Raw genomic sequence first — 13,353 nt, 5'->3', positions numbered from 1 at the left:
TGAGGAACCTCTGTACTGTTTTCCATTGTGGTTGGACCAATTTACACTCCTACCAACAGTGTGTAAGTGTTCTCTTTTTACCACATCCTCGTCGGCACCTGTTGTCTGGTCTTCTTGATGATAGCCATTCTAATGAAAAGGGGGCTTTTAAATTTGAAGTGGTGTGAATGGAGAGGTCACTGGCTAAGGGAAGAGTGGACCCCATTCAAATTTTATTCAAAACTTGCATTTTTATGAGAATGATGGGATGATGAAACTAAAACTTGCGGACATAATTTACCGTTCCCCTTGCGTTCAATTACAGTTCGGTCTAAACTTATCCACCATATCAGGAGCTTTCTCTTTCTAAAGTTGTTTTAATTACCTCCTCTTTCTCCATGAATAATAGGTGAAGTGGGTTTTTTTCTGAATGCCAAACCCCAATACCTCAAACTTCACATCAGCTTTATTCTTGCTGTATCCTTTTTGAGCATACGAAATAATCATACAGAATAAAAAGTTTCTCTGAAAAGTTGAAGCCAATGTGAAGTCCTCTTTTCACTCACTGCTTTCTTGTTTCCTCCTCATCTCTGTATTCAAACCCAACTCTTTTATCTTCTCTACATTCCACAGGAAAATAAGGCCTCTGTGGAAAGAGGACCCAGTCTTGAGAGTAATTTGGCAGTACATCTGTAAGAGAAAGCAGTGACCTAACGTGGCTTACATGGCTAAGCCAATCTCAGTTTTACCCTTCTCTAATACTGAAAAACTTGTGGCTGGACTTGAATTCTCATTAAAGCTAAACTGACTTCCCAACTTGGAAATTTCAGGATGCTGTCTCTTGGTGTTTCAAGCTCAAAACTAGTACTTCTGTGATTATAGCTCAGATTTACCCATTGCCTGTCTTCATTTCTAAACCCTTTATCCAGACCTTGGTAGTCTCACATCAGATTACTCTTATTAATTTATACAGGTCTCTTAACTACCATTTTCCCTCCACCCTAAAATGTTTTTCCCATGGTGTTTCTAGTGGCTTATATGTGCCTTAATGCCATCTGAAAGCGTCCAATGGCTCTCCAGTGCTTCAGATAAAATCAGCTTCTAAGGGTGTGATTAGAACAATTCCCCAGAGAAAGCTGCCTTGTCTGTTCTCAGCTGCTCCACATTCTACCTCACATCCTATATTCTGGAGGGAAAACCTCTTCTAATTTCTGATGACTTTTTATCCTACTTCTGTCTAGGTCTTTGTCCAAGCTTCCAACCTGCATGAAACTGCGTTACTCCATCTGTCCGTGTGGCACCGTAAGGCCACTTCCTCTAGCAAGATTACATACAACATTGGGCCAGTTGTATCCTAGTAACTTCTTTAAAAAAAATGTATTGATTGATTTTAGAGAGATAAACGAAGCGGGGTGGGGAGACAGCGAGAAATATCGATATGTTGTCCCATTTATTCATGTATTCATTGGTTGATTCTCATACATGCCCTGACTGGAGATCAAACCCGCAACCTTGGTGTATAGGGATGACACTCCAACCAGCGGGGGCATGTACCCTAGTAACTTTCATCATTTAGCCTCTGTTACTGTAATCCCTTAATGTACCCCCTTAGAGTACCATGAAATTTTGAAATGAATTACCTCTCATCTGCCTTGTTATACAGTAAATCTCTCCAAACTGTCTCTTTTGTAATGTGTATCTCCAAGTGCCTTGTACAGTGCTTTTCACTCAGTGAGCATTTACTATGAACTTGTGAACTAACTAACCACATGTAGAATATACAGGGTGAGGCAAAAGTAGGTTTTCGGTTGTGAATACACAAGACAGTTTATTCTTATATTATTTATTAATTATCGTATTATTTTCCCTACAAACAACTGTTAACCTACTTTTGCCCCACCCTGTATATGTCCAGATTCCACCAAGGGCATACTTGGAAGAAAGAAGAAAAAAACATACACAATAACTTTGTTCCATAATTCATTTACTGATTTAGGGCAGGTGATTTAACACCAGATTGTGAGAAAAGGCCGGGAGAGGAGTCCTTGCTTTCCCTCCCAGGAGCCAGTTGCGCCATGGATGCTTGTAAATTTTCCAAAATACCATCTGTTGTTGGACAAGCTGGGTCTGAAGCTCGAAATTGGCATACATACGTTTTAGGAGTTCTAGGCATTCCTTGGGCTTGTGGTCAGCTCCTGAAGGTAGAGCAATGGAGGTGCAAAAGAGACAAGAGAGATTTTATAATTGCGAGAAGGGCTCTAATAAGGCACAAATCAACCCAGACACACCTTTGCTCAACTGTCACCTTCTCAGTGATGCCTACCTGGCCACCCTATTTTAATTTGAAACCAGTCGCTGGAATTTATTACCTTTCTCCCTTGCTTTAGTTGTTACTTCATAGAAGAGTGCCTGGCAGGTATATATTCAACAAATATTTGATGAGTGAATGAAGTGGTCTGGAAGTGAGGCCTAAATTCCCTTTCAAGAGCTCAGGGGATGCCTCAGCCTTCCTCTCTTACCTGACAATGTCTCATTAGCAGTGACCTGAAGTTCTCACTGTTATCTAACTTCAACCAATGTTGCTGCACCTGTCCATTTTCTTCCTAATGTTTTAACTACACTATATGCAGCCAGCTCCTCTTGTTTGAATATTTATTTGTCTTGACTTCTCTATTAAACTCTGAGGTCCTCAAAAACATGGACCACGACTCTATAGTGTCCTGTTAGGCTCTCCACAGGTATGATAAATACCCACTGATTTTACCATGGGAGGATGAATAACTGAAATTCAAAGAACCTGAGCTAATAGTTACTATTTCCTTCCCTGGCCACTTTTAAACTAACCTTACTAGTAAGCAATAAAATTTTCACTTCGGTCCTGTCTAGTCTAGTAAAGGTGCTAATGAGCAAGGAAATAACACAATCAGAATCAGGAAGAATATGAAATCAGTAGAATTGAATAATCAATAAGCTACCAATAAAAAACCTAAAAGTGCCTTGACCCAGAGTTGGCACCAGGTTAATAGGAGAAAGCTCAGGACACCTCCTTCATTCACAGCTCCCCGGCCCCCAGCTGAGTCCATTTGGGAAACCCTCCCTGCATCCTTACCTGAGGGCAGCTTGGTTGCCTGGATGTTCAGGAAAATAGCTGGTGGGGAACTTGCTTGAAGAATAACAAAGCTGGGGGAGGGTTTGGCTTGACAAAGAGGTACAGCATTACCTTCCTCTTTGGAAAAAAGTTGGAGGCAACTACCAGAGTTCATTCCTACGAAGGATGGCCTTCCTAATTAGATCCCTGCAGATGGTCTATGAATGTGGCCATGCCCAGAGTAGCTTCAAAAAAAGTTCTATAAAACACACCAAAAAACACCATTGTAGGCCTAAGAGAAACCAAGCAGGGATGGGATAAACGAAATCTAATTTCCTTGCCTTTTACAAGCTCTTATCTTTATGTGCTACACGCTCACCAGTGTGCTAGTTGCTAAGACAAATGCAAGACATGTAAGACACAATTTCTTAGGTGCTTAACATCAAGTTAGGGAAAAAATCAGATGTTGAGGAAATGGTGGTATAACAACCCAAGGACATAAACAATGAGTCTGACACTCTGGTGTGAAAATTAGGCGTTTTTTAAATTATACTAAGCATGTAAGTAAATGTAAAAATGCATGTTTTTGAAAAGGAAAAAGATCAATATGAGTACAATAGAGACGACTCCAGGCAGGTGGAGGATATTTATTGGACCTTGAGAACAGGAAGCTTTTAATGAGTGGACCAGATATTTCAAGTGGGAGAAAAAAGGATAGCAAGAACAAAGTCAAGAAAGAAAGAATATCACTGGAATAACAAACACTGGGAAACTGGCCGGAATTAGGGTTAGGGAGAGTGGAAAAGCAGGATGGGTCACAGAAGGCCCTTTACAATAGCAAATCTGAGACTTTAGGCTTTCCATTAAATCAGGAGTGTCGAACTCATTTTCACGGGGGACTACCTCAGCCTCGTGGTTGCCTTGAAAGGGCCGAATGTAATTTTAGGATTGTATAAATGTAACTACTCCTTAACAGTTAAGCAAGAGCTCAGCGCTGCTGCCAGGTATAAACAAGGTGCTGGGCTGGATAGAAAAAGGTGGAGGGTCAGATTCAGCCCAAGGGACTTGTGTTTGCCACCTGTGTCTTAAATACAGTGGAAAGCCCCCGAACCTTTTAGGTTAGAAAATATGATTAAAATTGTATTTAAGTTAATTTATAGGTTTTAAAATGAGTTGGACATTGGAAGAAGTTCTTAAATGGGAAAATAGATAACCTTAGGCAAAAATAGACAATGTAGAAGGAAAAATTGATTTGTAGGAAGATAATGAGTCCTATCGGAGGCATATATTATTTTTGTCTACTGAGTGACTCTTCCTCTAGGCAACTATTCTTTACCTAGATTCCAGGCCATACTAGTGGGACTGCATCAGGACCCTCTCCCCAACAGGAAAGTGCATTTGACCTAGTCATGATATCCTGTCCCCATTGTCAACTGTCATTGATCCAAGGTGTAAGCACATGAGGCAACTTGGGCCAGAGTCATTCTCTGGAATGGATGCATGGATTCTGTGTCAAAAAGCTTGCTTTATTTTGACTGGCTATGCTGAGAAGATATAAAGTTGGGGCCAATGAAAGCTATTGAATTTGGCCAGTGTGTTATGGTAAGCAGATACAAGGAAGGGGAGAGATGGATAAATAGATACCTAACCTACAGGCACTGAATCCCTAGTTCCAGTCCCTGAAGCCCTGGTTCTTGTAGCTCTACTTCCTATTCTGTGACCATCTCAGCATTCCTCCCAAATGCGCAATCCTCTGAATTTCCTTTTTTACTCAAGGGAGTCTGATTTGGGGTTCTGTCATATTAACATAAATCACATTTTGGATATATTGAATCTGAGTTGAGAATAGACAATCCAAATAGCAAAACAGCCAGAGAGGTGTCACTGAGCTCAGGTGAAATGCCATACTGCTGGGCCAGCCACAAAGAGGTGATGAAGAAGGTGCAAAAATAAATGGCTCAGTTGTTTGGAACGTTGTCTCATATGTCAAAAGACTGTGGGTTTGATTCCCCATCAGGGTACATACCTAGGCTGTGGGTTCAATACCCAGTCAGGGCACAGAGCAGGAGGCAACTGACGCAAAAAAAACTAAGTGAGAAAACTGAAACTTTGTGAATCTTCTCCTCAGGAATTTGCATGATAAAAGTAAGTGGTGAAGACTTCTGGCCGAGATGGAGGCATAGGTAGCTACACTTTGCCTCCTGGCATAACCAAAAGAAGGACAAAACAAATTAAAAAACAAAAAATAACCAGAACTGGCAGAAAATCGAACTGTATGGAAGTCCGACAACCAAGGAGTTAAAGAAGAAATATTCATTCAGGCTGGCAGGAGGGGTGAAGGTGGGCAGCTAGAGTGAAGAGGACAGCTGGACAACTGGGTGGGTAAGGCAGTGGCTGGCAGATGGAGCAGTCTCACATTTGTGTGCAGATAAACCTGGAGTAACAAATGGAGAGCAAGACAGACTGGGCAACAGGGTTCCAGCACTGGGAAAGAAAGCCTCAAAACCTCTGGCTGTAAAAACCTGTGGGATTGCAGCAGTGGTAGAAACTCCCAGCCTCACAGGAGAGTTCATTGGAGAGACCCACAGGGTCCTAGAACATACACAAACCCACCCACCTGGGACCCAGCACCAGAAGGGCCCAATTTGCTTGTGGGTAGTGGGGGAAGTGACTGAGAGCCCAATGAGAGCCCAACAAGTGGCATTGTTCCCTCTGGGACCCCACATACAGCACCACAACGCAGCCAAGTGGGTTGCCTCACTCTGGCAAACACCTAAGGACCCACCCCTTACAACATAATAGGTGTGCCAAGACAAAAAATATGGCCCAAATGAAAGAACAGACCAAAGCTACAAAAATAGAACTAAGCAATGAAGAGATAGCCAACCTATCAGATGCAGAGTTCACAACAATGGTAATCAGGATGCTCACAGAAATGGTTGAGCATGGTTGCAAAATAGAGGAAAAAGTGAAGGATATGCAAAGTGAAATAAAGGAAAATGTACAGGGAACCAAGAATGATGGGAAGGAAACCAGGACTCAAATCAAAGATTTGGAGAAAAAGGAAGAAATAAACATTCAACCAGAACAGAATGAAGAAACAAGAATTCAAAAAAATGAGGAGAGGCTGTGGAACCTCTGGGACAACTTTAAATGTTCCAACATCCGAATCATGGGGGTGGCAGAAGGAGAAGAGGAAGAGCAAGAAATGGAAAACTTATCTGAAAAAATAATGAAGGAGAACTTCCCCAATCTGGCAAAGGAAATACATTCCCAGGAAGTCCAGGAAGCTCACAGAGTCCCAAAGATGTTGGACCCAAGGAAGCACACACCAAGGCACATCATAATTACATTAGCCAAAATTAAAGATAAGGAGAGAATCTTAAAAGCAGCAAGAGAAAAGGAGACAGTTACCTACAAGGGAGTTCCCATAAGACTATCAGCTGATTTCTCAGAGGAAACCTCACAGGCAAGAAGGGACTGGAAAGAAATATTCCAAGCCATGAAAGGCAAGGACCTACATGCAAGATTACTCTATCCAGCAAAGCTATCATTTAGAATGGAAGGGCAGACAAAGTGCTTCCCAGATAAGGTCAAATTAAAGGAGTTCATCATCACCAAGCCCTTATTATGTGAAATGTTAAAGGGACTTATCTAAGAAAAAGAAGATGATCAAAAATATGAACAGTAAAATGACAACAAACTCACAACTATCAACAACTGAACCTAAAAAACAAAAGCAAACTAAGCAAACAACTAGAACAGAACAGAATCACAAAATGGAGATCACATGGAGGGTTATCAGTGGGGAGGGAGAGAGGGGAGAATGGGGGAAGTGGTACAGGGAATAAGAAGCATAAATGGTAGGTACAAACTAGACAGGGAGAGGTTAAGAATAGTATAGGAAATGTAGACGCCAAAGAACTTATATGTATAACCTATGGACATGAACTAAGGGAGGGGGGAATGCTAGTGGGAGAGCAGGTGCAGGGTGGAGAGAAATTAAGGGGAGGGGAAAAATGGGACAACTGTAATAGCATAATCAATAAAATACATGTAAAAAAAGAACTTATCAAAATTTGTGAATTTTTGTGTAGCCATTTAAATATTGAAGATGGAAGAAAATAAGCAACATTTTCAGCATACTATGCTTTATTATTTCATGAAAGGTAAAATGAAACTGAAACACAAAAAAGAGATTTGCACAGTGTCTGGAGAAGATGCTGTGACTTACTGAATGTGTCAACAGAGGTTTGCAAAGTTTCATGCTGGAGATTTCTCGCTGGACGATGTTCCACGGTCTGGTAGACCAATTGAAGTTGATAGCGATCAAATTGAGACATTAACTGAGAGCAATCAACATTATACCATGCGGGAGATAAATGACATACTCAAAATATCCAAATCAATAAAGTTATTGGTGAAAATGAAAAATGTGTCTTTTACTTTACAGAAAAACTAAATGGACTTTTTGTCCAATCCAATCCAATACTAAGACATTATTTGCTTTCCATCTCATTCTTTCATGAGTTTCATGAGTAGATTTTTCCAGAGGCTACTTGGCATGTGCTATCACAACAGATCAGATGCGAAAGCAGATATGAGAATCCACTTATTTCCTATTAAGCCTGACATTAAAGAGATTCTCACTAATCTTGTTTTGAATATATTAAAAAAATAATTCCTTAACGTGTTGTACGTGGCTATTGGTTTTAAATGAATATATGAATATTTTTAAATGTCCTAACTTCTAATAAAGTAAATATTGAGAGATTAACCCCACATAAATAAAAGCTCTTTGGGGTCCCCAACTTTAAGAGTGGGATCCTGAGACCAAAATGTGTGAAAAGCATTATTGTAGTTTAGTGTGGAGGAAGAGGGGACATTGTAGGAGGCAGGAGAAGCCTTACAGATAAGATAGCATTTGAGCAGGGAGCTAAAGATAGAGAGGGAATGGGCCATATGGGAACGGGACATTCCAGGCCAAGGGGGCAGAAAGTGGGAAGGCTATGAGGCATGCCTAGAACTCTGGGAGAACAAAAGTCAAGATGGTTGCAGCGGTATGACTTCAAGGAAGAGTGGAAGGATATGAGATCAGAGAGGAGGTGTGGGTCCTAGATGATGTGTGGGATTTTGCAGGATATTTTAAGGAATTTGCCTTTTACTCTGAGTGAAATGGGAAACCACTGGATCACTGGGGGAGTATGAGGAGTGATTGGAAATACTTTTTGACAGGATGACTCCAGCTGTTATGTTGAGAGTAGATTGTACAGAGGCAAAGGAAGGAGGAGGAGACTATTTTAATCCAGGCAAGAGATGCTGGTGGCTTGGACCAAGGTGGTAGCCATGGAGGTGGTAAAAACTGTTTGGGGTCTGAATATATTTCAAAGGTGTAGCTCTCAGGATTTGTTGATGGATGTATATGGTGTGTGAGAGACAGAAAATTCAAGGATGACTCCAGATTTTTGACCTGAATACCTTGAATAACAGACTTTTCATTTATTAGATGGAGAAGCCTTAAGGGGAAAGGCATAGGGGTGGGATACAGAGGCTAGGTTTGGACTCTATTAGGTTTATGATGTCTGTTAGATGTATAATTAAAAAGCCCAGGAAGCAGTTAGATACACAGCTTGAATTCAGTGGGCAGGCCTGGGAAGGAGATAAAAATGTGGCAGACTTCTATACTCATGATATAGAAGTCACAAAACTGGAGGAGATCACCTAGGGAGTGAGGTTTTGAGCCCCACTCGGAGTTCCATGAGAGGAAGAGGTACTCTCAGATTCTCCTCTGCCTACCTTTGACTGGAAAGGCTAGGGTAGCATTAGATGAAAATATGTTCAAGAATGAAAGAGCCAAATAACTTTCCTTTCACTGTTAGGGTATAACTTGGTTATTGAAAAAAAGTTACTTTAATTATTTTCCCAAAATTTCCACCAACAATTTCTTCCCAATTATTTCTTATCTCTGATTTTCTAATCTTTCTTCTTCCTGGTCCCTGGCCAACCAGTCAAGCCATTCACCACTGCTGTCCAGGACTCTCTCTATAATGCCTCGGTACTCATCATTAATGTGTTCCAGAATTTGTGACGAGTGCCAACATCGAAGAACACCAGACAATTTTTTTCACAAGATATACTGTCATTAGAAATAAGTTGTGAAAGTTCCCCAGAAATTTCACATTTTACTGGGCTAATGTTAAGTAATGAGTGTGTTTTGTAATATAGAGCCTTCAAACTACATAGACATGGATTAAAAAAAAGCAATTAACTACATAAAAATAAAATTTAACTTCACTCTACCTGTGCTGAGAGGAGTTCCTGGCACAATGGGATGGTGGTGAGGTAGAGAAGGAGGAGGAGTTAATTGGTGGAAGAGGAGTCTTCTTTCAAGACAATTTCAGGTGATTTCTCAGGGGTTTCTTCCGTTTTCTGTCTCTTGGCTTCCCTGAACACTATTGGAGACTCAGATTTAGGGAGTTTCACTAAAAACCTATCAAGAGAAACCTGTTTCAGTCCTTGTTTCAAAATGTTTCTCAAGTGTGACATTGTCTGTGCATGAAACAGGTCCATATTTTGGCTTGCTAGAGCTTTGTCTGGGTTTTACTTTTCCATGACGTTTTCAACTTCAACCCATTTACACCACATTTCTTTTATCAGTGCAGCAGATGCTTCCTCCCTTCCCTCCTTTTCACCTGAAGAAGTTTCCTCAGCCACAATCTGTTGCTGCTCCTCTTGAAGTTCCTGCGGCTCCTCAGTGCTGAGCTCTGCTCTGTGCTCCTCCGCTAACTCTTTGACTTCATCATGGACCTCCATGCCCAGGGACTTGCCCCCAGACGCAATATGCTCCACTAGTGAGCTACCAGGCTCATCCTCAAAGCCTTCAACGTCCCCTGGAGATACAGCTTCTGGCCACAATTTCTTCCAGGCAGAGTTCATGGTCTTGTAAGAGACTTCATGCCAGTCCTCATCTATGAGAGTGACACAGTGGAGGCTATTAAAATGGTCTTTCCAGAACTCTCTGAGGGTCAACTGTGTATCCAAGGTTACTTCAAAACACCTCTGGGAAAGGACTTTCATATAGAGGTTTTTGAAGTTGGAAATGACTTGCTGGTCCCTGGGCTGGAGCAGAAGAGTTGTGTTAGGGGTCAAGAACTTCACAGTTATGAAACCGAGCTCCTCCAGTAGGTCGTCCTCCAAGCCTGGAGGGCGAGCAGGAGCATTATCCATAACTAACAAAGCCCTCAGAGGCAGTTCGTTTCCCTGCAAATATTTTTTCACACGGGGGCCAAAAACTTCGTTCATCTACTCTAGAAAGAACTGCCTTGTTACTCAAGCTTTAGTACCGGCCCTCCACATCACACTTAACTTGCTTTTTATCACATTCTGTCTCGTGAAAACTCATAGGTTTTCACTGTGATACACTAGTAGAGGCTTAAGTTTTCAATCCCCACTAGCAGTCCCACACAACAGAGGTAGCCTGTCCTTCATCGGCCTGTGCCCTGGCAATGCCTTCTTCTCTTGAGAGATGTAGGTTCTGTTAGGCATTTTCTTCCAGAAAAAAAGGCTCATTGCAGTTAAACACTTAATAAAACCCTCAGCCTCCGACAAAGCTTTCAGCAGCTTCTTTGTTGGCGCTGGCTGCCTCTCCATGCCTCACCACACTATGAATGCTAGTTTTCTTTTTTACATTTATTGAATCATCCATAACTGGCTCTAAACACTCACCACTTGCTCCAGGCTTGCCTTTTAACAGATCAGCATGCAATTGCCTAGCTTTCTCGCAAATTACCTCCTCAGAAATGCTGTCTGTTTTTCATTAATCCAGATGTAAAGCAATTTTTCAACTTCTTCCAACGTCTGTGAACATTGCTTACTCAGACTTTACACCTTTAGCAATACTTGCTGCTTTAATTGCTTTCTTATTTCTCACTATTGTCAAGATGGTCATTCTCAGCATCTTGGATGTAACAGTGATATCACTCACACCTACACCCTCTCAATACTTAGCTATAATCTCTCTTTTCTTTTCAATCATGATTATTAACTGCCTTTTAGGGTCAGTGTTATCACTCTTAACCTTTTTGTGACCCATGATTAGCGCTTAAAATGCACAAAAGTACAAGACAGTAACAACAAACCTGTTCACAACCTACTGTGAGACTGACGCTTCGACCTCTGTTTCATCACGAGAGCAGGGTGCCGAGTGGTGAGCAAGCGGCAAGTGATGAAGCATTTTCTCTTGCGGGGGGGGGGGGGGGGGGTGTGTGTGTCATGATTCATACAAGTTCTAGCAAGTGCCACGAGTCCTGAGCAGGCTCCGAGCGCTGAAACATTTTTTTTTTCTCATAAAAATGCATGGAGTACCAGGTTTGACGAGGTCTGAAGCTGACAAGCATCGAGGTATAACTGTACATTCCTACTTCAGGCAGTTCTGCCATACAAAGTGACCCACTGGGTGTGATGCTCACGGCTCCACCCCAGGAGAGTTTCCCCTTCACTGCTATCCTTTGGGGCCACCCGGAGCAAGGAAAGCTGTTACACTGCTGTGGTGCATTGACGATGAACACCAATCTAACATGCTGACCCACTTGTGGGCCAGACTGAGGGGGTGTTTTTCACCTTTGATTTACAGAGATTTTGGAACATCCATCTAAATAAATAAAATAGCATATAAACTCCCATTTATCGTAACTCAGGCTCACACGGCCATGCCTGTCCCATTCATTTTCCCCTCTCCTGCTATTTTAAACAAGTTCCAGACATTGTATATTTTCACTGTAAATGTTTTAGTATGGATTGCTAAATGATAAAAAATATTTTTGAAAAATAAAGACATCATTATTACACCTGAAAATAACAATAATATCTTAATATAAAATACGTGGGAGTATATTCCAAACCAGGCCTGAATTTTTGCTTTTCTGTCAGTCGGTCTGGGAAAGTTACCCCTGAGACCACAGATGTGAGTTGAGGGAGAAGCATTGGTGCAAAGGACATAGATGACATGGGAGTCTGGATAACCATGTCATGTGATTAGCATGTCTTTTGGATCTGCTGAGACCTAGTCCCAAATATGCCACTTCCCCATGTACAGAGGGTCACTGCTGTGCCCTTACTGTCCTGTAGCTCAGAGGATCTGATAATACCCAGGCAACATGAATAGCTCTTGATAAATGTCCCGTAATCAGGTGCTAGGTCTGTGCTCAAGCCTTGCAGCCCATTTTTCAAATAATGAGTTCTTCTCTGCCACAGTAGGCAGATAGTTGCTCTGGAATCCTAAGAGTCAGTACTGCAGCTCTCCTGCTGGGGCTTTCTAGAAACCATACAACATCCTTATGCACCACAGATACCTTTGGACTCATGGCATTTTGGGCGTGTCATGTGGTGTTAGTGGCAAGACAGCTTGAATCATAGCCTGGACCTGCTTTAGACTTCCTTCTATCAACATAAGAAACATCCAAACCTGTAGAAAATTTTTATAAATTTATTTGAGCCAAACTGATGGCAATTGCCAAGCAGAAAAATCTCAATGGAGAATGGTAGTTTTATAGGTTATTTTGTAGATTAGAATCAAAGGAGGACATGTAAGGAGTTACATGAAACTCATTGGTGGTAGATTAGGGAGGCGAAAGGAAGCAAGGCAGGGAAATGTCTGAGGTTGGATAAAGGGTAAAACAGAGATACATGCTCCTTTTACATTGCTGCGTATAGGCTAGTTAACAATGCACATAGAGATGATATGCAGGGAACAAGGTAACAATGAGGCATTCTGTGGTCTCTTGCTCTGGTACAGTGAAATTACTTTGACATTCCAACTTAGATGCAAAAAGATGATAGACAGGCTTACTTATGGTCAAGTGGATCTTAGTCAAGGAAGCTACAGGCCTAGGATGTGACCATCCACTATGATTGGCTTTTAGTTATGAATTTTGATGTTCAGACCATCCTATGTGGTTACTTCAGGTCTCTGAGTTTGTAAGGCTCATCAAGCAGGACTCCCCTGAGTGTGTCAGGTTTAGTATGTGACTGCTTTTTTGTCCATACATCTTGCTTTGAAACCCACTCAATACTGATAGGCTTCCAAGTCACCTAATAAACGCTTTGGAGCAACATTCCCAAGTGTGATACATGCTGCCTCCAAAATCTAAAGAGTTCTGCCAACCACTATTCCTCTTAGTGGTAGGGGACACAAAATACAGCTCTTTGTGCTTTACAGAAATGTCCTGGCATGCCTCAGATTATTGGATCTCCACAAATTTCCTCATTGTGTCAGGAGCCTGAAACTT

At 41.6% G+C, this 13,353-nt stretch overlaps 1 protein-coding gene across 1 annotated transcript; it reads right to left on the bottom strand.

Moving 5' to 3' along the window:
- Nucleotides 1–1,946: 1,946 nt before the first annotated feature.
- Nucleotides 1,947–3,242, bottom strand: TSACC (TSSK6 activating cochaperone). Its single transcript, XM_053915898.2, is given in 4 exon segments — nucleotides 1,947–2,017; nucleotides 2,019–2,082; nucleotides 2,085–2,171; nucleotides 3,089–3,242. Coding segments are annotated over 4 exon segments (351 nt in total). The 3' UTR covers nucleotides 1,947–1,971.
- Between the last annotated feature and the right edge of the window lie 10,111 nt (nucleotides 3,243–13,353).

Source organism: Desmodus rotundus, chromosome 12, assembly GCF_022682495.2.
Source record: "Desmodus rotundus isolate HL8 chromosome 12, HLdesRot8A.1, whole genome shotgun sequence".
NCBI classification, from domain to species: domain Eukaryota; kingdom Metazoa; phylum Chordata; class Mammalia; order Chiroptera; family Phyllostomidae; genus Desmodus; species Desmodus rotundus.
The sequence above is the reverse complement of the archived record's forward strand: the minus strand, read 5'-3'. Positions and strand labels throughout refer to the sequence as shown.